The sequence below is a fragment of the Protopterus annectens genome, chromosome 16.part0 (genome assembly GCF_019279795.1).
Source record: "Protopterus annectens isolate FY-2018-M chromosome 16.part0, PAN1.0, whole genome shotgun sequence".
NCBI lineage: Eukaryota > Metazoa > Chordata > Ceratodontiformes > Protopteridae > Protopterus > Protopterus annectens.
Window position 1 is genome coordinate 104,969,865 of NC_056750.1, and position 26,021 is coordinate 104,995,885.

Here is a 26,021-nt window from a genome sequence, read left to right on the forward strand (position 1 = left end):
GGATGACGAGGCTGCCTATGAACAAAGGCGTACTTAGCAGGACAGTTTCTCTGAAATTTGGGTGGGAGAAACAAAGACTTAAGATCCTGCATAATTTTACCTTTATCTTGTAGAGTCTTAAACAAGTCAGCAGGCACCGTGCCAAAGAGATTTTGATTGTCCAAAGGATTAACTAGGAGCTTGGCCTTAACATCATCAGGTAAAGCCTGGAAGCAAAGCCAATAAAGAGCATGTCCTCATAACTGAACCTGAAGCAGCATCTGCAGAAGATGCATCCGCTGCATTATAACTACATTTGCTACAGTGATGGGCAACCTGAGAAATGGAACTGAATAAGAAAAGGGCAGCAGTCTTACCTTCAGAGTCAGGAAGGTCTGACCTCCTCCTCCTGAAGTAGAGAGAAAAGTGCCAAAAAGTACAGTTTTGTACCTGCCATAAATGTAGATGTCCGATAGGAATGCATCTGCAGTCCTTACAAATGGGTTGTCCTGTCGTCAGGCAGCCCTTCGGTCGGCCGGATTCCAAAGTCTGGGTCTGGCCTCGGCTGGTGTCGCACTTCACCCGACATCACAGCTGCAGTTATTCGGGTATAAAGGCATCAGCCGACGCCATTTTCCTCAGTGTTTCTTGCCCCAGATGCCAGGTGCCCTCTAGGAAGGCTAAATTTGGATAAATGCAAAAAATTCCAAATAGTGGAGAGCAAATTCAAAAATAAGCATGTATATACAAACAAATACACCATAATAGGTTCCCCCCAGCTAGCTACAAGATGGGCAAATACCCTAGGAGTACCACAGAGGGGAAGGAGGGTGGGTAATCCTGACTGCAGACGCATTCCTATCGGACATCTACATTTATGGTAGGTACAAAACTGTACTATGTCCTTCAAGGATGCATCTGCAGTCCTTACAAATGGGTAGAATACCATAGCCAAACTGGGGGAGGAGGAGAAATGAAATTATGGTGTAGTTAGGATCCCTTGCAAAACAGCAGTGGCAAAACCTGCTCGGGATCTAGAGTATAAAGGTAAATTATAATGCTTGGCAAATGTATGCACGGAGCTCCAAGTAGCAGCCTCTAAAATGTCTCTGGTAGCCACTCCTCAAGAAAAGCTGTGGTAGTGGCTGTAGCCCTTGTAGAGTGAGGCCTGATGTTTTCTGGAGTTTTCTTCCCATGGTAGGAGTAACAAAATCTAATGCAATTTCCTATCCACTTAGAGATTGTCTGTTTTGAAATTGCTTTTCCTTCCATTCCTGTTGCATATGCTACCAGTAGCTGGTCAGTTTTTCTATTGCTCTTGGTCCTGTCCAGGTAGTAGCGTAATTGTCTATGCACATCCAAGGTATGCAGCAGTCTTTCTCCCTGTTCTGTGGGTTGGGGAAGAATGTAGGTAGGTGGATAGCCTGATTCAAAGATACTTTGGAGACCACCTTAGGCATAAAGGTAGGATTTGTTCTCATGGACACTCTATCTTGATGGAAGATCAGGAAGGGCTGTACTGCCATTAATGCCTGTAGCTCAGATACCCTTCTTGCTGAAGTGATTGCCAGTAGGAAAGCAGTTTTCCATGATAAGTATTGTAAATCTGCTTTTGCTGCTGGTTCAAATGGAGGGAGTGTCAATTTTTCTAGTACAAAGTTCAAGTCCCATGCTGGCAATGGTGGTTTCCTAGGAGGTTTTACATTTTTAATTCCTCTCAGAAACTGCCTGAGCAGAGGATGTGAGAAAACTGGAGGATCCAAGTTGTATTCTGCTGAAATAGCTGATGCATGAATCTTAATGGAAGAATAGGACAGACCTTTGTGGAAGAGCTCTGTCAAGTATTCCAGGATGTTGGCTATGTTTACCAGTGACACATTCTCTCCTTGTTCAGTACTCCAAATGGAATATCTTTCCATTTTGCTGAATAATTTTCCTTGTTGAGGGTCTGCGAGACTCCAAGATAATGTCTTTTACCCTTTGGGATAAATTTGGGTTATTTGTTTTATGCAATCTTCCAGGCAGTTCGCTGCACTGTTTTCAGGTTTGGATGCAGGGTGTTGTAGTTGTTCTGTGTTAACAGCAAGGGAACAAGAGGTAGGTGCCATATTTGTTCCCGAGACATGCTCCTCAGTAATGGGTACCAATGTTGTCTTGGCCAGTCTGGAGCTATCAGGATGATCCTTGGACGGTCCTCTTTGATCTTCAATAGCACCTTGTGCATCAAAGGAAGTGGTGGGAATGCATATGCTGTCAGGTTTTTCCAACTGAAAGATAGGGAGTCCACCTTCCAAGCAAGTGGGTGGTACGTCCTTGTGCAGAATTTCTTTAGTTGGTGATTGAGTGGGGATGCAAATAAGTCTATTTGAGGGAGCTCCCATTTTCTTGTAATGGTTATGAAGATGTCCGGATGCAGCATCCATTCATGGGCATCCATGGTAGTCCTGCTTAGTATGTCTGCTAGAATGTTTTCTTTTCCTGGTACAAAAATTGCTTGTAACTGAACGTTGTAACTCAGGGCCACATTCCAGAGATCCATTGCCATCCGGCATAGAGGGTACGAATGTGTGCCTCCCTGTTTGTTGATGTACCACATAACTGTGGTGTTGTCTGTCCTTATCAACAGTTGACCTTGTCGAAGAAATGGTCTGAATGTCTGAATTGCCAGTTTTACTGCCAGCATTTCCTTTTGATTTATGTGTAGGTGCAGCTGGTCTTGAGTCCATAAGCCTTGTATGCACTTGTCCAGCATGTGGGCCCACAACCGAGGTCTGAGGCGTCCGTGGTAATGGTTTGGCTTGGTTGAGTGTTGTGGAAGGGCAATCCTTTGTTTGATTGACAGGCCTGAGCCCACCATTGGAACTCTTGCTTCAGGCATGGAATTATTGGAATTAGGGTTTCTAGGCTGTGCTTGTGCTGAGACCATAAATTCCTTAGGTACCACTGTAACTTTCTCATATGCAGTCTGGCATGTGGAACCAATATTATGCAGGATGCCATGAAACCCAAGGCTTGCAGGACTTTTCTTGCTGTTAGCTGGTTCTGCTTTGTTAATGCCAAGAAGTATAGAGGGAGTTGCTCTTGTTTTTCTACTGTTAGGAATGCCATTTGTTTCGATGTGTCCAGCTCTGCACCCAAGAAGGTTATCCTTTGGGATGATATCAGCCTTGACTTTTTTATATTGACTGTGTATCCCAGGGCTTGTAGTAGGTAAATAACCCTTTTCAAGTCTTCTGCTAACTTGAATTTGTTGTCCGCTTGTATCAGGCAGTCGTCCAGGTAAGGGTAGATTTGGATTCCTGAGCCTGCAATGAGCAATTACTGATGCCAGGCATTTCGTGAACACTCTGGGCGCAGTAGATAAGCCAAAGGGCAATGCTGAGAATTGATAATGCTCTGATCCTGCAAGAAATCTGAGGTATCTTCTGCAATTTGGTCGTATGGGGACGTGCAGGTATGCCTCCTTGAGATCTAGAGTTACCAGCCAAGACTCCTTGCCCAGCATGGGAAGAAGCTGTTGTAGGGTCAGCATTTTGAATTTTGGAACAATGATGAATGTGTTTAAAGCGGACAGGTCGAGAATAGGTCTCCATTTGCTTCCTTTCTTGGTACCAGGAAGAGTCTGGAGTAAAATCCTGTCCTTGCTCCATAGATGGTACCTTTTCCACAGCTCTCATGTTTAATAATTGAGATATTTGTTTTAGAGCTTCTGCCCTTTGATTTGGAGGTAGGTTTGGCATTCCTCTCTTCCCTGGTAGAGTATGGAAGTGAAACCTGTAACCTTGGTCTATTGTCTGCAAAATCCACTTGTCTCTTGTGATGTAATGCCAGTTTACTGAAAATAAAGCTAGCTTCCCGCCCAAGGGTGCTTTTAGTTGTTCCCTGGTAGGCGGTGCTAGAGCCAAGTCACTGTGATTGTCCTGTAGTAGTGGTGGTGGCTGTGTCCGTGGCTGCACCTCGCTGGTTGTTACCCTGCCACTGGCGTCCCTGTAGGCACCCCTGGATTGACTTGCCTCTTGAACGCCTATTCCTGCCTCTCTGGACTCTGGAGGGTTCTGGAAAGAACCAATTCTTGGAGGGCCAATTCCTGCTAAACCTTGGAGGTTGGACCTGTAAGAAATTTTTCACTGTTTGGACAGATTTTGCCTTCTCTTCCATCTTCTTCAGCACCTGTTGTGCAGGAGAGCCAAACAAATTGATCTTGTCCATGGGAGCATCTAGTAATTTGGATTTCACATGGTCTGGTAAGGCCTGCTCTTTTAACCATGCATGCCTTCTGATAACTGTGCCAGTCATGGCTGATCTGAAGGAAGCTTCCAGTGCATCATAGCCGCATTTTAAGGAATGGTTACTGACCTGCTGAATGTTATGTACCATTTCCTGAACAGATTTTCTGTCTAATGGTTCATCTGAGGACAACTTCTTGGTTAACTGGTCTAGCATAAATTCTTGATACTGGATCATGTGGAATTGACAGTTCAATGCTCTAGCTGAAAGAGTAGCAGAAGTGTAAACTTTTTTACCCCATCTCTCTAAGGACCTGGATTCCCTTTCAGAGGGAGGGTTTTGGCAGAGGTGGCTGCTACAGCCTTAGGACCCTGGGAGATAGTCTCGATCTGCAAAAGAAGCCTTATACAAATGGTGATGAGTATCCGAACCCTGTAGTACCTATCGGGCTTAGCAGGGGCCGGAGGAAGTGAATCAGGAGCAGTACAAGCATCATTAAATGCATCATCTACAACAGAGAGAACTGGAGGAATGGCTAAAGGCCTATGTTGTGGTAAATGCAGAAAGGTTCTAAGCCTCTTTCTAGAGTCTGAGAAATCCTGGCCCTGCCACTGAAATTGTTCCCTCATAGCATGCAAGGTTTCCCCAAAGGAAAATTCCTCAGGCGGAGAGGCAGAAGGGATGGACTCTTCAGCATCTGAGTCTTCATAAGGGGAGAAGGAAGCCTCTGGAGGGATAGTATTATCTGAATCATCAGAGGAATCATCTGTAGAAACTGGTTCAGGGGGCTCTGCTCTAGGCCTCTTCTCTGGAGGTGGGTGAGAGGCCCTGTCTGTGTGAGATTGGGATCCCCGGATTAAAGAAATGAGATCCTCTGCAAGACTAAGCATTTGTGAACTAGAGCTAGGCCTGTGAGAGGGGGTCTTAGCAGGCACAAATTTAGTAGTTTTAGCTGCTTTAGCCCTGGCAAAAGCCTTAATGGACATGGATGCAAGTGGCCTAGCAGCTCCACGTGCAGGGGTGGAGATATCCAAGGGGATAGTGTCAGATAATTCCTGAGAAACTGCAAGAGCAGAAGGTAAATCAGAAGCCGATTCCACGAGGTTGGAAGAGGCCTCGGTAGGAGGTAAGTTTTCGGCTGAAGGAAGAACCGCTTGCTCTGTTTCAGCCGAATCCGAGACACTCGCGGTTGGCCTAACCGCGGTTTTGGCCGAAACCGCAGACCGCGAGTGTCGGTCCTTTTCCTTGCGCTTTTTTGATATTTGCGTAGTCGGAGGATCCGACGGCATAATGTAAGCAAAATCGGAGCCGAAAAACTCCTCAGCAAATTCCGACCGACATCTAAGCGTCCATCGGTTAAAAGAAGCACAGGCTAGACAAGCTACTACTTCGTGGTCTGGGCCTAAACAAGGTAAGCAGTAAGAGTGGAAATCTTTATGAGGTATTTGTTTCCCACAAGTTAAACAGTTATTCACTTTTTCTGACATCGGCTGAGGCAAGAAAGAGTCCCCAATGGGGTACTTAGCTTTTTAGAAGTCTTCGGAAGTAGTAATCTCTGGTTCTGACCAACCGGCACTTGCGAACAGCTTCTGCTTCGGGCGCCACACGGCAAGAAAGACTGAGGAAAATGGCGTCGGCTGATGCCTTTATACCCGAATAACTGCAGCTGTGACGTCGGGTGAAGTGCGACACCAGCCGAGGCCAGACCCAGACTTTGGAATCCGGCCGACCGAAGGGCAGCCTGACGACAGGACAACCCATTTGTAAGGACTGCAGATGCATCCTTGAAGGACATCATACCCGGTCATATGGGTTTGACAATTTATATCCCTGAAGGCCAGGTAGCAGGTGTAAACCTTTTCCTCAGCTTCTCCATAGTCTAACTGTATTTATCAGAAGGAAATAGTTTGGAATAGGGCAAAAGCTTGGATGGCTTGTCAGCACAGAGATCACAGCAGGGTCTGAAGGACACTTGTAGAGGTAACTGAAGGCTTCAGGCACTTGATAAAATTGGTCAGGCTTCATGGGAATCAGGAGCCAGAGACACAGTTGTAAATGTATTCAACAAAGGGGGAACAGCAGAAGGGTTAGAAGATTTCATCTGTAACATTTCATAATACCCGTTTTGAAGATCAAAAAGTAAAAAGGGCCCAGAGACAAGCCAGTCAATAAAACCTACAAGAAAAACCTAGACAAGTTAGAGTTTTCACTGTATGATATCTTAAACCTTCTGTAATACAGGCCCATGGAATATATGTAAATGACTACTTAATCCCAGGGATTACTCCCGTGTCACTATTAGACAGAGGCACAGTAAACTAAACCTTAAAAAGGGCACAGTATACTCAAATCAAGGGGTGGCGTAAGCCATACAGAATCGGGCTAGGCTTATAATTGCCACAGGGCAGATAGCCTAGTATGAACCTATGAACCTAAGATCAAGTACTGCAGCTAAACAGCTTCTGAATGCCCATGACTTTTTCCTTTTTAAGTCTTTATGGAAAGATTCAGGCCAACACAGCCCAATGCTTCAGACTTCTTATGACCTCAACAGCACATATTAAGTGGACTATTTGGCTATACTCGGGAAACACAGGGTCTTTAAATCAGCTGATGTTCATAACCATTAAGATGTCTGCATAATACCCCAACTAACAACTAAATCATAAAGTAAAAAGGCCCACAAAAAAACAATTAGTAAAAACTACAAGAAAAACCTAGCTAAGCTGGAGTTTTCACTGTGTGACACCTTAAACCGCCTGTAGTAGAGGCCCATGGGATATATGCGAATAACCCCTTAAGGGCATCAAGTGTTTCAGCTACATGGCTTATGAATGTCCATGACCTTTTCCTTAAGTCTTTATGGAAAGATTCAGGCCAACAAAGCCAAATGCCACTAGCTGTGGACATGCACATTTCAGCCTTCTTATGACCTTGTTGGCAAGAGCATAAATGGACTGATTGGCGTTACTTTGGAAACACAGGGTCTTTAAACCCAGTTGATGTCCATAACCATTACGGTATCTAGCTGGTTCAAACTGAGTCAGGGTCAAATTTTCTAACATACCATCGAGATGCTCCTCCGGGGGGTCTCAAAAATGCACCTTTCCAAAAGGGTTCTCAGACCTACAGTGAGGCAAACAATCAGTGATTTAAGACTTGGTAAAAATGAGAGAATAATTCAGTCCAGAATCAAAAATAAAAGTAATTCAACACCATTAGGTCTGGAGTAAAAGAGGGATTCAGCCCCTGGGAGTTTATCCAAAGGGAACAAACATGGACAATATAGTCCAAGCTGTTCTTTCTCATTTTCTATATTTGATTTTGAATATTTTTGTCAAATACAGTATGGGACTGCAAATTTGAAACGGTGTGGCTAGATAAGTATTATCTACTCAAAAGAAGTTAATTCAGTTCTTCTAACCATCTACCTCCTTCCACTAGGCTCATACTAGTCAATAATTATCTCATCTCTCCTATATGTTGCATCTATCCTCACCAACCTGCAATCCTCCCTCAAAACAAAACTCTCCTCTTGCTATAGCAAGATATCAAAATTTCCAGCAGGTCACAGAGCCATTTCTCACCATTGTAATTCTCTTCACCAACTAAACTAGCTTGAGCTACCTAACCTCCTCACTTATACCCAACTCATCCAAGCACACAAACTCATTTCCAACCCCCTCTCTTTGTCCCTCCCTAGCCACTACCTTTGAAATGTATGAACCAGAACAACTTCTAAGATCTAATTCCCAAAACCTAATTAAATTGCACAAACCCACACATCCAGCTGGGAATCACCTAATGTCCTTCTCTCTTGCATACCTCTGGAATTCTCTACTATCTCCTGCCCGCATCACATGTAGTCTTTCCTCATTTAAAACCTTGTTGCACTCACACCTAACTTCACAATGGAAGTGCTCCTGTTCCCATCCTACCTAATCCTTCCAATACCACTTCCTAGTCTCCTAGAACTAAATATGCCATCACTGCCTACTATAATTCCACATCTCTATTGAACCATTTGACCAACTACTTAAGTTAACCTATGCTGCTACTTTTTTTTATACACAAGTGTTTTTACTGTTGTTTTACAAACTATACGGATGTATTCTATCATTAACCTTTTCTTATATTTACTTTGTAATCCTATGAGATAATCTGTAAAGTAAATGAGCAATGTGTACAATGTATTTGTATTTTTCTCGAGCTTTTCTCTCAGGACTCCATTGAAAACAGGCTCCCTGTGACCCAATTGGACTATCCTGGCAAACAAACTGCAAATAAATAATAAATAAGCTAAAATTTTGTTGAAGAAAATTCCATCAAAATGAGCGACCAACAACAGGGCCAGCCTTCGGTTAACTGGTAGCTAAGCAAAAGGTCTCCAAAGCAACCCCCCCCCAACACCACCCGGTGCACCCATCTTGGTCTACCTACACCATCCAGATTACTAGAAAAGCAATCCTGCTAGAGAGGCGCCCTAGGTGGTCGCCTAGATGGCCTATGCCTAAGGCCGGCTATGCCAGCTATGCCAACAATGTTAACAATCAGGTATTTATACTGTCAAAGGATAAGCAGTCTCCTAAGTTAGGCAAGCAGCAGACAGAGGGGCAACCATAAAAAAATGGCAAAATGAAGTGCAGCTTGAACAAAAAATACAGATGCTACAAATATGTAAAGATCAGACCCATCAAATTTGCTCATGACATTAAGCTACCTACATATAAAAATCTAAGTAATGTCAAGCTTCACCTTCTCAGTACCACATTACCAGTGCATACTCTCTCTCCCCTACCACCACTGATATAAATAAACATCTGTGAGAAAATAGTTCTTACCTTATTTTTTACAGCATCATCTCTAAGCATCAAGCTGTTTTCTATACCTTCTCCTTAGCAAATATTTCCTTGAGTGAAATGCGCTGCCCTCCTGTACCCTTTTCATGTGTTTAAGGAATGCAATGGTTTCTTGATTTGTTACCTCTTCAACAAACTTTCTCCCCATGGACAGGCTCTGGAAAACAAGGCTCACTGCAGTTGATTTATATACAAGGTTTTTGACTCACTGACTTGAGGCCTACATCATTTTTTTGGACAGACTTTAATGAACTTCTATTCTGCCCCAACCCTGTATGTTTCAGTATCTAGAGCTGGAAAGTATATTACAAGTAACATCTCACTAGTGACCTATACTGCATGACTTATTGTTTTCCTCTTCTGGAGATACCGTTTGACTTGGACTGCATGGTCCCCTCTTTGTCTCTTCTGAAAACACCATCTGATGAGTAACCAAACCATTTTACTCACTTTTCCCATGGGTATGGTAAAATAGGCAGCTACTTTTAGCATAGTAACATTCCACCTATGCACACCTTAATCTTTCTGGTAAGAGGTTGTTTTCTTCCCACATTACATTTATTTCTATGCTCTTCCAAAATATCTCAATTAATGCCAGTAATCATTCAGAATTTTTAATTTTGTCTAACATAATTCTGGGATTTCCTCTGTAGATTCTGAGACTGGTATAGGTATATATTTATCAGCATGCATTTTCCTCTATCTTCTAGTCTACTTGCTTATACTGATCATTCATTACTCTGGGCAGTCAGTAACCATGACACAAGTCAAACAGCTTGCTATCACCACAAAGTCCTCAAACTCTAAATTCCTGTACTCTTCTAGCCTTGATAACACTCTGCAATGTCAGATGGCTGGCAAAACCACTGTGTTATCTCTACTTCAGTAAATATCATCTACTGCCTATTCTGCCATGCAGGCTCTTAGCTATTTTTTGTTTGGTACCTCACATCAATTCACAAAAGCTACAGTATGTAATCAGAAAAGCAGGGACATCATTCTTTACTTTGTAGTGGGGGTCTGTTTCTTTACATAAACCTGACCATCACCCCCTCAACACAACTTTATATTGCCCCAGTCCTCCTGGCACTGCTGAACACTACAAGAGTTTCCTGACATTGTACACCAACAGCTTCCATCAGACGATATTTGGCTTCACACCAGCAGCACAGGTACAGTGTGCTGTTTTGTTCCATTCAAGTTACAGTGCCCGAATGGCAGACCAAACACAAAGCACTGAGCTACTGTTCCAGAAAGTTCTACCAAAGATGATTACTCCACAGCCACTGTACTGTGACATATACAAGCAGTTCATTTTCATGTGTTTTGGTTTTCTCACAAAGTCATCAGTGATCCCACCTCCAATAATTTGCTCTACTTTGCAACTTTTTACGTTCCTCATAACATCATTTTTATCAGTTAAAACCTTACTCTGTGGGCAGTGAGACAGGTTCAGCTGTAGATCTGGCTTGAAGCTCTTCTATCAGTTTCAACTTCCACTTCCTACGTTGGACCTAGAGATAACGAGAAAAAAGTACATTAAAACATAGACGGAACAAGACAGCAAGATGTTCTGATAAAAATGTAGCACATTATCATCACAGGCCTTGCTTTCTGCTACATAAATTATACACATTTCATAAGGAATACTTCACCATTACATATGTCTAGTGAAAGCAGATGAAGTCTCTTTAGAAATGCTCACCTGTACAGCAAGGAAATGTTGGGCAGCAGGACAGATATGATGAAATAAAAAAAATGGGCATAAAAATATCAGGTTTCAGAAGCTGTAATTTTAAGTCTCAAAGCCTGGTAAAAAATGCCTCAGACTGTCAAATGTATGCCAGCACTGCTCAGAGTAAACCTTAAGTTCAAACAGGTAAGCTTTTAATACATGGGCAATACAAGAAGGGTCACTAACAATATGCTTATGTCGATCAGGCAGAGGCAAGAGGCGGGAGGAGCAGAAAAGTTGTATGTCACATAAAGCACTACCTTCTAAGACTGCTGCACCAGATTTTTTTTTTTTTTTGTTTCAGTAAAGTTACAAAATATTATGTCTGTAACTCACTCCAGTCAGCAAAGTATCAGCTTCTTTTGTGATAGAAAACTGCTTCTCATTAACCAGTATATCCACAACTCTTGCCATCCCTCCATAGCACTGTATTAAAGATGCTCTTTTATAACCAAGACACAAATAACCCAACAAACCTCATAGGCCAAAGAAAACAGGAAATAAATGAATAATTTTACGTTCTCACATCCCTTTCCTTGTAACAGTTATATGGGAAAAGCATCTCAAATGAACATAAATCCTGTATTTCAACAAGTACAGTTTTGTACCTACCATAAATGTAGATGTCCGATAGGTATGCATCTGCAGTCATAACATATGGGTTGTCCTGCCTCAGGCAGCCCTTCGGTCGGCCGGATTCCAAAGTCTGGGTCTGGCCTCGGCTGATGTCGCGCTTTCCCCAACGTCAGGGCGTCTGGGGTATAAAAGCATCAGCCGACGCCATTTTCCTCAGTTTTTCTTGCCCCAGATGCCAGGTGCCCTCTAGGAAGGCTAAATTTGGATAAATGCTGAAAAGTTCCAAACATTTGCAAATTATATACATGTATAAACAAACAAATACACCATAATAGATTCCCCCAGCTAGCTGAAAGAGGGGTAAGCACCCTAGGAATACCACAGAGGGGAAGGAGGGTGGGTAATCCTGACCGCAGATGCATAACTATCAGACATCTACATTTATGGTAGGTACAAAACTGTACTATGTCCTTCAAGGATGCATCTGCAGTCATAACATATGGGTAGAATACCATAGCCAATCTGGGGGAGGAGGTACTAAGAGAAGGATGGTGTAGTTAAGATCCCCTGCAGTACTGCAGTTGCAAACCCTGCTTGGGATATGGAGTATAAAGGTAGGTTGTAATGCTTGGCAAATGTATGCACGGAGCTCCAAGTAGCAGCTTCTAAAATGTCCTTGGTAGCCACCCCTCGTAGGAAAGCTGTAGTGATGGCTGTGGCCCTTGTGGAGTGAGGCCTGATATTTTCAGGAACTGTCTTTCCATGAAAGGAGTAACAAAAGCAAATGCAATTTCCTATCCATTTTGAAATTGTCTGTTTGGAAATTGCTCTTCCTTGCACCCCAGTTGCATATGCTACAAAAAGTTGGTCAGTTTTTCTGCTAGTTTTCGTTCTGTCCAAATAGTAGCGTAGTTGTCTGTGTATATCCAAGGTGTGCAAAAGTTTTTCCCCCTTGTTCTGTGGGTTAGGAAAGAACGTAGGCAAGTGAATAGCTTGGTTCAAGGATACCCTAGATACCACCTTTGGCATGAAAGTAGGGTTGGTTCTTAGTGACACTCTATCCTGGTGAAAAATAAGAAAAGGCTGCACTGCCATTAATGCCTGTAACTCAGGTACTCTTCTTGCTGAAGTGATTGCCAGAAGGAATGCAGTTTTCCAAGATAAAAGCTGTAGGTCTGCTGATGCTGCTGGTTCAAAAGGAGGTAGTGTCAGTTTTTCCAGCACAAAATTGAGATCTCATGCCGGTAGAGGGGGTCTTCTTGGAGGTTTAACATTTTTGATCCCTTTCAAAAATTGTCTGAGAAGAGGGTGTGAGAAGATAGGTGGATCCATATTGTATTCTGCTGAAATTGCTGAAGCATGAATCTTTGGTTGGGTTTTAAGGAATTTTCCAGGCAGTTAGCTGCAATGTTTTCAAGTTGGGATGCAGGGTCTTGAAATTGTTCTGCGTTAGAAGAAGAGGCCATGAATTTGCCTGAGACATGCTTCTCAATAGTGGGTACCAGTGTTGTCTTGGCCAGTCCGGAGCTATTAGTATCACTTTTGGCTGTTCCTCCCTGATCTTCAGTAGAACCTTGTACATCAGTGGGAGAGGTGGAAAGGCATATACTGTTAGGGCATTCCAGCTGAAAGAGAGAGTCCACCCTCCATGCTTGTGGGTGGTATGTCCTTGAGCAGAATGTCTTCAGTTGGTGGTTGAGTGGGGAGGCGAACAGATCTATCTCTGGCATTCCCCATGTCTTTGTTATGAGTTTGAAGATGTCTGGATGCAGCATCTACTCGTGTGCATCCATGGTAGTTCTGCTTAAGCTGTCTGCTAGTGTATTTTCTTTTCCTGGTACGAATTTGACCTGCAGCTGGATATTGAGATTCAGGCATAGGTTCCACAGATTCATAGCCATCTGGTATAGAGGGTAGGAATGTGTGCCTCCCTGTTTGTTTATGTACCACATGACCGTGGTGTTGTCTGTCCTTATTAACAGGTGTCCTTGCTGGAGGAAGGGTCTGAACACCTCGATTGCATGCCTCACTGCCAGCATTTCCTTTTTGGTTTATGTGCATGCTTAGCTGCCCTTGAGGCCATAGGCCTTGGATCCGTTTGTCCTCCATGTGTGCTCCCCATCCTCGGTCTGAGGCGTCGGTGGTGATGGTTTGCCTTGTTTTTGGTTTGTTGAAAGGCAACCCTCTGTTGGACTGGCAGGCCTGAGCCCACCACAGGAATTCCTTTTGAAGGCATGGAATGATTGGTATCATGGTTTTTAGACTGTGACTGTGTTGAGACCATACATTCCTTAGGTACCATTGTAATTTCCTCATATGTAACCTGGCATGTGGAATTAAAATTATGCAGGATGCCATGTAACCCAGGGCATGCAGGACTTTCCTTGCAGTAAGCTGAGTTTGTCTTGTCAGAATCATGAAGTAATCTGAGAGTTGTTTTTGTTTTTCTTCTGTGAGAAAAGCCATCTGGGTGATTGTGTCCAGATCCGCACCCAAAAAGGTTATCCTTTGGGATGGTACTAGTCTTGACTTTTGGATGTTGACTGTGTATCCCAAGGTCTGTAGCAGGTGTATGGCATAAGCCAAGTCCTTTAACAATTTTTTCTTGTTGTCCGCTTGTATTAGGCAGTCGTCCAGGTATGGATAAATTTGAATTCCCTGAAGTCTGCAATTACTGATGCCAGGCATTTCGTGAATACTCTGGGCGCAGTAGATAAGCCAAAGGGCAATGCTGAGAATTGATAATGCTCTGATCCTGCAAGAAATCTGAGGTGTCTTCTGCAATCTGGTCGGATAGGGACGTGCAGGTATGCCTCCTTGAGATCTAGAGTCACCAGCCAAGACTCCTTGCCCAACATGGGAAGAAGTTGCTGTAGGGTCAGCATTTTGAATTTTGGCACAATGAGATAAGTGTTCAGTGCGGACAGGTCGAGAATAGGCCTCCATTGGTTTTCTTTTCTTGGTACAAGGAATAATCTGGAGTAAAATCCTTGGCCTTGTTCTGTACATGGTACCCTTTATATAGCTTTCATCTGAAGTAAATTGCTGATTTGTCTTAAAGCCTCTGCCTTCTGATTTGGTGGAAGGTTTGGCATTCCGCTTCTTTTTGGCAAAGTGTGGAAGTGAAACCTGTATCCTCTGTCTATTATTTGCAGTGTCCATGTATCCTTTGTAAAGCAATGCCAGTTTTTTTAGAATAAAGCCAGCTTTCCGCCCAAGGGTGCTTCCAGTTGATCCCTGGTAGGCGGAATCAGAGTCAAGTCATTGTGTCTGTCCTGTAGTAGTGGTTGTAGTAGTAGCTGTTGTACTACTCCTCCTCTGGTTGGCAGGCTGCCACTTGACTGCCTCTGTAAGGGCCCTTCGATTGACCTCTGCCTCTAGGGCGCCTGTTCCTGCCTCTCTGTGCTCTGGAGGAGTCTGGAAAGGACCAATTCTTTGTAGGCCAGTTTCTGCTGAACCTCAGAGGTTGAACTTGCAGGAAATCTTTAACTGTTTGCACAGATTTTGCTTTTTCTTCAACCTTCTTTAGAATCTCCCGTGCAGGGGAGCCAAATAAATTTTGTTTCTTCATTGGAGCATCGAGGAGTTTAGCCTTGACATGGTCTGGCAAAGATTGCTCCTTCAGCCAGGCATGCCTACAAATAACTGCCCCAGTCATAGCTGATCTAAATGAAGCCTAGTGCATCATATCCACATTTTAGAAAATGATTACTAACCTGTTGTGAGTTGTGTACCAAATCCTGAAGGGATTTTCGGTCTAAAGGTTCAGGAGAAGAAAGTTTCTTATTCAGCTGATCTAACAAAAATTCTTGGTACTGTATCATATGGAATTGACAGTTTAATGCCCTGGCAGAAAGAGTAGCAGAGGTATAAACCTTTTTTCCCCATCTCTCTAATGCTCTACTCTCTTTCAGAGGGTAGGGGATTTTTAACGTGTGACTGCAACCCCTTTAGGGCCCTGAGAAAAAGTTTCTGGGTCTGCAGCATGGGCTTTATACAGGTGGAAGTGAGAATCCGGGACCCTGTAATATCTGTCAGGTTTGGCAGGGGCCGGAGGAAGAGAATCAGGTGCTGTACTGACATCATTGTACACATCATCAATTACAGTTAAAACAGGAGGCATAATAAAGGCCCTTAAGGGCCTTAAAAGCCCCGGGGGGAAGGCTTTACTTTTAGCATAATTTTTTTTTAAACCCAATTCCACCTTTTTTCCAAACACCTTAATCCCTTTTTTTTTGGGAAAAAAGGAGGTTTTTGTTGTTTCTTTATTCAGTACATTTATTTCTATGCTCTTCCAAAATATCTCAATTAATGCCAGTAATCATTCAGAATTTTTAACTTTGTCTAACATAATTCTGGGATTTCCTCTGTAGATTCTGAGACTGGTATAGGTATATATTTATCAACATGCATTTTCCTCTATCTTCTAGTCTACTTGCTTATACTGATCATTCCTTACTCTGGGCAGTCAGTAACCATGACACAAGTCAAACAGCTTGCTATCACCACAAAGTCCTCAAACTCTAAATTCCTGTACTCTTCTAGCCTTGATAACACTCTGCAATGTCAGATGGCTGGCAAAACCACTGTGTTATCTCTACTTCAGTAAATATCATCATCTACTGCCTATTCTGCCATGCAGGCTCTTAGCTATTTTTTGTTTGGTACCTCACATAAATTCACAAAGCTACAGTATGTAATCAGAAAAGCAGGGACATCATTCTTTACTTTGTAGTGGGGGTCTGTTTCTTTACATAAACCTGACCATCACCCCCTCAACACAACTTTATATTGCCCCAGTCCTCCTGGCACTGCTGAACACTACAAGAGTTTCCTGACATTGTACACCAACAGCTTCCATCAGACGATATTTGGCTTCACACCAGCAGCACAGGTACAGTGTGCTGTTTTGTTCCATTCAAGTTACAGTGCCCGAATGGCAAAACACCAAGCACTGAGCTACTGTTCCAGAAAGTTCTACCAAAGATGATTACTCCACAGCCACTGTACTGTGACATATACAAGCAGTTCATTTTCATGTGTTTTGGTTTTCTCACAAAGTCATCAGTGATCCCACCTCCAATAATTTGCTCTACTTTGCAACTTTTTACGTTCCTCATAACATCATTTTTATCAGTTAAAACCTTACTCTGTGGGCAGTGAGACAGGTTCAGCTGTAGATCTGGCTTGAAGCTCTTCTATCAGTTTCAACTTCCACTTCCTACGTTGGACCTAGAGATAACAGGAAAAAAGTACATTAAAACATAGACGGAACAAGACAGCAAGATGTTCTGATAAAAATGTAGCACATTATCATCACAGGCCTTGCTTTCTGCTACATAAATTATACACATTTCATAAGGAATACTTCACCATTACATATGTCTAGTGAAAGCAGATGCAGTCTCTTTAGAAATGCTCACCTGTACAGCAAGGAAATGTTGGGCAGCAGGACAGATATGATGAAATAAAAAAAAATGGGCATAAAAATATCAGGTTTCAGAAGCTGTAATTTTAAGTCTCAAAGCCTGGTAAAAAATGCCTCAGACTGTCAAATGTATGCCAGCACTGCTCAGAGTAAACCTTAAGTTCAAACAGGTAAGCTTTTAATACATGGGCAATACAAGAAGGGTCACTAACAATATGCTTATGTCGATCAGGCAGAGGCAAGAGGCGGGAGGAGCAGAAAAGTTGTATGTCACATAAAGCACTACCTTCTAAGACTGCTGCACCAGATTTTTTTTTTTTGTTTCAGTAATGTTACAAAATATTATGTCTGTAACTCACTCCAGTCAGTAAAGTATCAGCTTCTTTTGTGATAGAAAACTGCTTCTCATTAACCAGTATATCCACAACTCTTGCCATCCCTCCATAGCACTGTATTAAAGATGCTCTTTTATAACCAAGACACAAATAACCCAACAAACCTCATAGGCCAAAGAAAACAGGAAATAAATGAATAATTTTACGTTCTCACATCCCTTTCCTTGTAACAGTTATATGGGAAAAGCATCTCAAATGAACATAAATCCTGTATTTCAAAAAGTACAGTTTTGTACCTACCATAAATGTAGATGTCCGATAGGTATGCATCTGCAGTCATAACATATGGGTTGTCCTGCCTCAGGCAGCCCTTCGGTCGGCCGGATTCCAAAGTCTGGGTCTGGCCTCGGCTGATGTCGCCGCTTTCCCCAACGTCAGGCGTCACTGGGGTAAAAAAGCACCACCCAACGCCATTTTCCTCAGTTTTCTTGCCCCAGATGCCAGGTGCCCTCTAGGAAGGCTAAATTTGGATAAATGCTGAAAAGTTCCAAACATTTGCAAATTATATACATGTATAAACAAACAAATACACCATAATAGATTCCCCCAGCTAGCTGAAAGAGGGGTAAGCACCCTAGGAATACCACAGAGGGGAAGGAGGGTGGGTAATCCTGACCGCAGATGCATAACTATCAGACATCTACATTTATGGTAGGTACAAAACTGTACTATGTCCTTCAAGGATGCATCTGCAGTCATAACATATGGGTAGAATACCATAGCCAATCTGGGGGAGGAGGTACTAAGAGAAGGATGGTGTAGTTAAGATCCCCTGCAGTACTGCAGTTGCAAACCCTGGGATATGGAGTATAAAGGTAGGTTGTAATGCTTGGCAAATGTATGCACGCGAGCTCCAAGTAGCAGCTTCTAAAATGTCCATGGTAGCCACCCTCGTAGGAAAGCTGTAGTGATGGCTGTGGCCCTTGTGGAGAGAGGCCAGATATTTTCAGGAACTGTCTTTCCATGAAAGAGTAACAAAAGCAAATGCAATTTCCTATCCATTTTGAAATTGTCTGTTTGGAAATTGCTCTTCCTTGCACCCCAGTTGCATATGCTACAAAAAGTTGGTCAGTTTTTCTGCTAGTTTAGTTCTGTCCAAATAGTAGCGTAGTTGTCTGTGTATATCCAAGGTGTGCAAAAGTTTTTCCCCCTTGTTCTGTGGGTTAGGAAAGAACGTAGGCAAGTGAATAGCTTGGTTCAAGGATACCCTAGATACCACCTTTGGCATGAAAGTAGGGTTGGTTCTTAGTGACACTCTATCCTGGTGAAAAATAAGAAAAGGCTGCACTGCCATTAATGCCTGTAACTCAGGTACTCTTCTTGCTGAAGTGATTGCCAGAAGGAATGCAGTTTTCCAAGATAAAAGCTGTAGGTCTGCTGATGCCGCTTGTTCAAAAGGAGGTAGTGTCAGTTTTTCCAGCACAAAATTGAGATCCCATGCCGGTAGAGGGGGTCTTCTTGGAGGTTTAACATTTTTGATCCCTTTCAAAAATTGTCTGAGAAGAGGGTGTGAGAAGATAGGTGGATCCATATTGTATTCTGCTGAAATTGCTGAAGCATGAATCTTTGGTTGGGTTTTAAGGAATTTTCCAGGCAGTTAGCTGCAATGTTTTCAAGTTGGGATGCAGGGTCTTGAAACTGTTCTGCGTTAGAAGAAGAGGCCATAGGGGAAGAGGCCATGAATTTGCCTGAGACATGCTTCTCAATAGTGGGTACCAGTGTTGTCTTGGCCAGTCCGGAGCTATTAGTATCACTTTTGGCTGTTCCTCCCTGATCTTCAGTAGAACCTTGTACATCAGTGGGAGAGGTGGAAAGGCATATACTGTTAGGGCATTCCAGCTGAAAGAGAGAGAGTCCACCCTCCATGCTTGTGGGTGGTATGTCCTTGAGCAGAATGTCTTCAGTTGGTGGTTGAGTGGGGAGGCGAACAGATCTATCTCTGGCATTCCCCATGTCTTTGTTATGAGTTTGAAGATGTCTGGATGCAGCATCTACTCGTGTGCATCCATGGTAGTTCTGCTTAAGCTGTCTGCTAGTGTATTTTCTTTTCCTGGTACGAATTTGGCCTGCAGCTGGATATTGAGATTCAGGCATAGGTTCCACAGATTCATAGCCATCCGGTATAGAGGGTAGGAATGTGTGCCTCCCTGTTTGTTTATGTACCACATGACCGTGGTGTTGTCTGTCCTTATTAACAGGTGTCCTTGCTGGAGGAAGGGTCTGAACGCCTCGATTGCATGCCTCACTGCCAGCATTTCCTTTTTGGTTTATGTGCATGCTTAGCTGCCCTTGAGGCCATAGGCCTTGGATCCGTTTGTCCTACATGTGTGCTCCCCATCCTCAGTCTGAGGCGTCGGTGGTGATGGTTTGCCTTGTTTTTGGTTTGTTGAAAGTCAACCCTCTGTTGGACTGGCAGGCCTGAGCCCACCACAGGAATTCCTTTTGAAGGCATGGAATGATTGGTATCATGGTTTCTAGACTGTGACTGTGTTGAGACCATACATTCCTTAGGTACCATTGTAATTTCCTCATATGTAACCTGGCATGTGGAATTAAAATTATGCAGGATGCCATGTAACCCAGGGCCTGCAGGACTTTCCTTGCAGTAAGCTGAGTTTGTCTTGTCAGAATCATGAAGTAATCTGAGAGTTGTTTTTGTTTTTCTTCTGTGAGAAAAGCCATCTGGGTGATTGTGTCCAGATCCACCCAAAAGGTTATCCTTTGGGATGGTACTAGTCTTGACTTTTGGATGTTGACTGTGTATCCCAAGGTCTGTAGCAGGTGTATGGCATAAGCCAAGTCCTTTAACAATTTTTTCTTGTTGTCCGCTTGTATTAGGCAGTCGTCCAGGTATGGATAAATTTGAATTCCCTGAAGTCTGCAATTACTGATGCCAGGCATTTCGTGAATACTCTGGGCGCAGTAGATAAGCCAAAGGGCAATGCTGAGAATTGATAATGCTCTGATCCTGCAAGAAATCTGAGGTGTCTTCTGCAATCTGGTCGGATAGGGACGTGCAGGTATGCCTCCTTGAGATCTAGAGTCACCAGCCAAGACTCCTTGCCCAACATGGGAAGAAGTTGCTGTAGGGTCAGCATTTTGAATTTTGGCACAATGAGATAAGTGTTCAGTGCGGACAGGTCGAGAATAGGCATCCATTGGTTTTCGTTTCTTGGTACAAGGAATAATCTGGAGTAAAATCCTTGGCCTTGTTCTGTACATGGTACCCTTTCTATAGCTTTCATCTGAAGTAAATTGCTGATTTGTCTTAAAGCCTCTGCCTTCTGATTTGGTGGAAGGTTTGGCATTCTGCTTCTTTTTGGCAAAGTGTGGAAGTGAAACCTGTATCCTCTGTCTATTATTTGCAGTGTCCATGTATCCTTTGTACAGCAATGCCAGTTTTTTGAGAATAAAGCCAGCTTTCCGCCCAAGGGTGCTTCCAGTTGATCCCTGGTAGGCGGAATCAGAGTCAAGTCATTGGGTCTGTCCTGTAGTAGTGGTTGTAGTAGTAGCTGTTGTACTACTCCTCTGGTTGGCAGGCTGCCACTGACTGCCTCTGTAGGGGGCCTTCGATTGACCTCTGCCTCTAGGGCGCCTGTTCCTGCCTCTCTGTGCTCTGGAGGAGTCTGGAAAGGACCAATTCTTTGTAGGCCAGCTTCTGCTGAACCTCGGAGGTTGAACTTGCAGGAAATCTTTAACTGTTTGCACAGATTTTGCTTTTTCTTCAACCTTCTTTAGAATCTCCTGTGCAGGGGAGCCAAATAAATTTTGTTTCTCCATTGGAGCATCGAGGAGTTTAGCCTTGACATGGTCTGGCAAAGATTGCTCCTTCAGCCAGGCATGCCTACAAATAACTGCCCCAGTCATAGCTGATCTAAATGAAGCCTCCAGTGCATCATAGCCACATTTTAGAAAATGATTACTAACCTGTTGTGAGTTGTGTACCAAATCCTGAAGGGATTTTCGGTCTAAAGGTTCAGGAGAAGAAAGTTTCTTATTCAGCTGATCTAACAAAAATTCTTGGTACTGTATCATATGGAATTGACAGTTTAATGCCCTGGCAGAAAGAGTAGCAGAGGTATAAACCTTTTTTCCCCATCTCTCTAATGCTCTAGACTCTCTTTCAGAGGGTAGGGGATTTTTGGCAGTAGCGGCTGCAACCCCTTTAGGGCCCTGAGAAATAGTTTCTGGGTCTGCAGCATGGGCTTTATACAGGTGGAAGTGAGAATCCGGGACCCTGTAATATCTGTCAGGTTTGGCAGGGGCCGGAGGAAGAGAATCAGGTGCTGTACTGACATCATTGTACACATCATCAATTACAGTTAAAACAGGAGGCATAGCTAAGGGCCTATGCTGAGGCAAATGCAAAAAGGTCCTTAATCTTTTTCTAGAATCAGAGAAATCCTAACCTTGCCATTGAAAGTGCTCTCTCATGGAGTGTAAAGTCTCCCCAAAGGAAAATTCTTCAGGAGGGGAGGCCGAAGGGATAGATTCCTCTGCATCTGAATCCTCATAAGGTGAGTAGGCCCCTTCCTGGTGGTCTGACAAATCAGATCCATCCGTGGAGTAATCTGAGGAGTGAGGTTCAGAGGGGGCAGTCCTGGGCCTTTTGTCTGGAGGAGGTTGGGAGGTCCTGTCTGGGTGAGGTTGGGAACCCCTAATTAAGGAAATAAGGTCCTCAGCAAGACTGAGGATCTGTGAACTAGAGGAAGGCCTCTGGGATGTAGATTTGGCAGGCAAAGCTTTTGAAAGTTTGGCAGCTTCAGCCCTGGTGAAGGCCTTAATAGACATAGAAGCTGGGGGCCTAGCTGCCCCACGTGCAGGGGTAGAAATGTCCAAAGGTATGGTGTCGGACAATTCCTGAACACTAGCTTCGGTAGGGAGTTCTGAAGCCGACTCAGCCGGGGCCTCTCTGGCCTCGGTGGTCAGAAGAATGATTTCGGTAGTAGGAATCGCCGAGAACTCGGTTTCGGCCGAAACCGAGACACTCGTGGTAGGCCTAGCCGTGGTTTCAGCCGAAACTGCGGGCCGCGAGTGTCAGTCCTTTTCCTTGCGGTTTTTGACCATATGCGAAGTCGGAGTCTCCGACGGTATTTTATAAGCAAAAGCGGCTCCAAAAAATTCCTCTGCAAACTCCGACCGACGTCTAAGAGTTCGTCGGTTGAAGGAGGCACAGGCTAAACAAGCTGATACGTCGTGGTCTGGGCCTAAGCAAGGAAGGCAGTAAGAATGGAAATCCTTAGGAGGTATTTGTTTCCCACAAGTTAAACAATTATTAACTTTGTCTGACATCGGCTGAGGCAAGAAAGAGTCCCCAATGGAGTACTTAGCTTTTTTCAAAGTCTTCGGTAGCTGAAATCTCTGGATCTGACCGACCGGCACTTGCGAACAGCTTCTGCTTCGGGCACCGCGCGGCAAGAAAGACTGGGGAAAATGGCGTTGGCTGATGCTTTTATACCCCAGACGCTCTGACGTCGGGGAAAGCGCGACATCAGCCGAGGCCAGACCCAGACTTTGGAATCCGGCCGACCGAAGGGCTGCCTGAGGCAGGACAACCCATATGTTATGACTGCAGATGCATCCTTGAAGGACATCTATTAATACATTTACAGAGACAGACTTTCCTCTGCTTGGCTTATCTGCTTGTTAGTTATCTTGAAGGGTAACTCTGCACAACACAAGAGGGATTTTAGAGTGGGCCACTGCAGAATCAGTTCTACTAACCATTACAAACTATACCCATGAAATGTTAGTATCCTCATTTTTAAACCTACCAAAAGCATTTGATAGCTTCACACCCTGCACTTGGTCCAGTATTCATAGCCAGTTACGCAAATGCATTAAGGATTTTGGGGTGTGCAAGAAAGACTGCAGCTGTGCTTTGATTCATACAAGCCATTTACGCCAATGCGCAGTGACCTTGATGGTACTTGTGAAAATTGGCAGATAATGAGATGGAATGGAGGAATGATGTAAACACGTTTATCTTCCTGTTTTATACCCCCCTTTCTCTCTCATTTTTAAGGTGATGCTGGATACACACTGGAGCCATGGCTCATGACTCATCGATTAATTATTATACACATTATTTAAGCCATCATCCTGAAAGTGTTCTTCTGTGTGCAAAGAAACTGGAGCAGATGTGCAGGGTTGTTCCTGCTGTACAAGTGTGAATAGAATGTCAGTTGTGATTGACTTGGTGATACAGTGACACTTTCTGCAGATTTACTAACATGTTGTCAGGTGAGAGAAACTGACATTAAACTGGGAGACTGCCTACCACTTCCCTTGAGTTGCCTTATACATATAATTGTGTCATCAACACCCATTCTTCTGCTCCTTCATCCATATTTACTGGTATACTGAACTGCTGAAAAACAATGATATACCTCTGCACTTTAACAGTTACTGTAACACTGATTTCTCCAGTACAATACAAACTTTTCCCATGTATACACAATCACTGCACTACACTAACTTTTTAATGATAATAATGATCATTTACTTACATTACAATGTACAGCATATGTCAGGCAACTTCAATGTATAGACCAAAATTACTAGAGGTGCCGGAAGCTGTTGAAGGCTGGGGGGTGAGAGGGGCACTGAGTGATCTAAAAAGGGCATTTTTTTAAAACTATTTACTACCACAATGTAGGTTCGCTTGGAGGACATTTTAAGCTTAGCCCATTTCTGTTTGGTGCTTGAATTAACATTTCCTGATTGGTCTTACCTATCCCATGGCTGATATTTGTATATTAGCCCTAGTGAGAATAACTGTGATCATACCATAGATAATTTGAAGGGTCCCATGTAAGGGATGCTGCATTTAGGAACTGACTCTATCCATCAGTGTCATGGGGGGCAATCCTAGAGTACATTTTCTATTACCCATCCTTAGATCCAAGTTGCATTTGAATATGGACAAGGATGAGCTTTGCTTTACTTGAATGGATAGTCTGTTCCGGAGCAGTGGTAGTCTCTGTGATATATATTCATCTCTCCACAACATTCAATTTAGATACCAGGACTGAGTATTTCTGATGTCATTTGACTTGCTGATGTTCAGTAGGTCCATCAGTATTAGGTCGGAGGATGCCTTGTATGCCAGACACATGTCAACTCTAAGCACTCTGTAGGATACTGAGTATAGTGGTAAATCTGAGTTGGTCCATGCAAGACCTATTGTTTAAGACTTGTATCCTTTTAGTAAGGTATCTCTGTGGGTTATTCTAATTGTTGCATGGGTCTGGACAGATGCATGCCAAAGTGGGCATTATACAAAATGATTGACCTAATGAGGGCTTTGTAAAGGGGAACAATAACATCTCTAGATCTAGTCACAATCAATTTGTTTATAAGCTGTGCAATATAGAAAGGCTTTCTTATAACAGTGCAAAATACCAGATCTGGATCATGGTTAAATGGGGCCTTAGGCAGGGTAATAGACTGGGACCCCCAGAGTAGCCCCTCCTGCAGCAACCCCCTAACACTCCAGCAACAGCCCCCTCCCCAGCCACTCCAGTGTTCCATTACTTGGCTATTTCTCCACAGGTACCATAAACACTGTTTAAACCTGTTAGCAAGTATACTGTTTTCTTATTTACTTCTACAACGATTACAGAAATTGAAATAAAATAGCACAAACACTGAGCCATTTGCTAAATAAACAATACAGTCTCACAATGAAAACAGACTTGACATGAGCAGTAAACTTCTCTGCCCTTGAAACTCACATTCATTGAAACGGCATGAACACCCACATTCATTTTGCATCTGGCCAGTGGAGGACTAAGCTCCTTTTGCTGCTATGTATGTGAACCTAGTGATGGGGTCTATTTGAGATAGATTTTTTTATACAAGTTGCACTTTTTTTAAGAAGCATGTTATTCTTTAGTACAGACTTATTGCTGACTTAATTTTCTTGTGTAGTGGTGGTGAGTCATTAGTAGGGGCTTTGTATGTGAATTACATAATTGTTTGGGGTTTGGGTTTGATGGCTTACAGAGGGGGAAGTCAGTTACATTCCTGGATGTGGTTTTAGAAGGTCATGAAGATGGAAGTATAAGTATCAGGGTACATTGGAAATTTAATGATGGGGGACATTTTTTAGATGGTAGAAGTTGTCATCCGCCCTACCTGTTGAATGCTTTACCTTATGGTGAAATGCTATGTGTAAGTAGGTTATGTAGTGATATAAAGGTTTTAGAACAGGAAATCATTCAAACCTGTATTATGTTCAAAAAGAGGGGGGTATAATGTTGAGGTTATTACCAGTGCCCTTGAAAGATTTATCAAGTGGATTGTTGAGGTAGGAATAGGTATGGTAGAAAAAAGATATAGATGGGAGATTGGATAATTATTTTTGTATTAATGGTAAAAAGGTTTATTCTGATGCGGTGTTTTATTTATTGAGCCAGGAGATAGTTAATATTATTAAGTATTATTGGCCCTTCCTTTCAAGAGGGAAAAGTTGTGTTCAGAATTTATGGTACACCCCCCCTGGTATCCTTAAAGAGGGAAGTATAAAATATATGGTGGTCCATGATAAATTCTGTGTACCTAAATTAGGATATAATAAAAAGTGTGTAATTTTGGAATTTGGGCCTGTGGGGGTTGCTCTATATGCCATTATGTGGTTAGATTTTTTTCGACAACATTATTGGTGTTAGATTTAAACCGATCGTGGAATAGTCATGCAACACAGAAGGGTAGTTTATGCCTTGAGATGTTCCTGCAACCTTTTTTATATTGGTGAAAGTAAAAGATCTTTTAAGATAAGGTTGCAGAAACACAAAGAGATATTATTATTAATAATAATA

The 26,021-nt window shown here is 43.1% G+C and overlaps 1 protein-coding gene across 1 annotated transcript in view; it reads right to left on the reverse strand.

Annotated features, from left to right (window-relative positions):
- The window catches only part of LOC122790952 (surfeit locus protein 1), a 579,878-nt gene that overhangs the window by 330,766 nt on the left and 223,091 nt on the right, over positions 1-26,021 (reverse strand). The window contains exon 4 of the mRNA XM_044058656.1: positions 16,526-16,608. Coding sequence (XP_043914591.1) covers positions 16,526-16,608 — 83 coding nt within the window. The remainder of the gene's footprint in view (positions 1-16,525; positions 16,609-26,021) is intronic.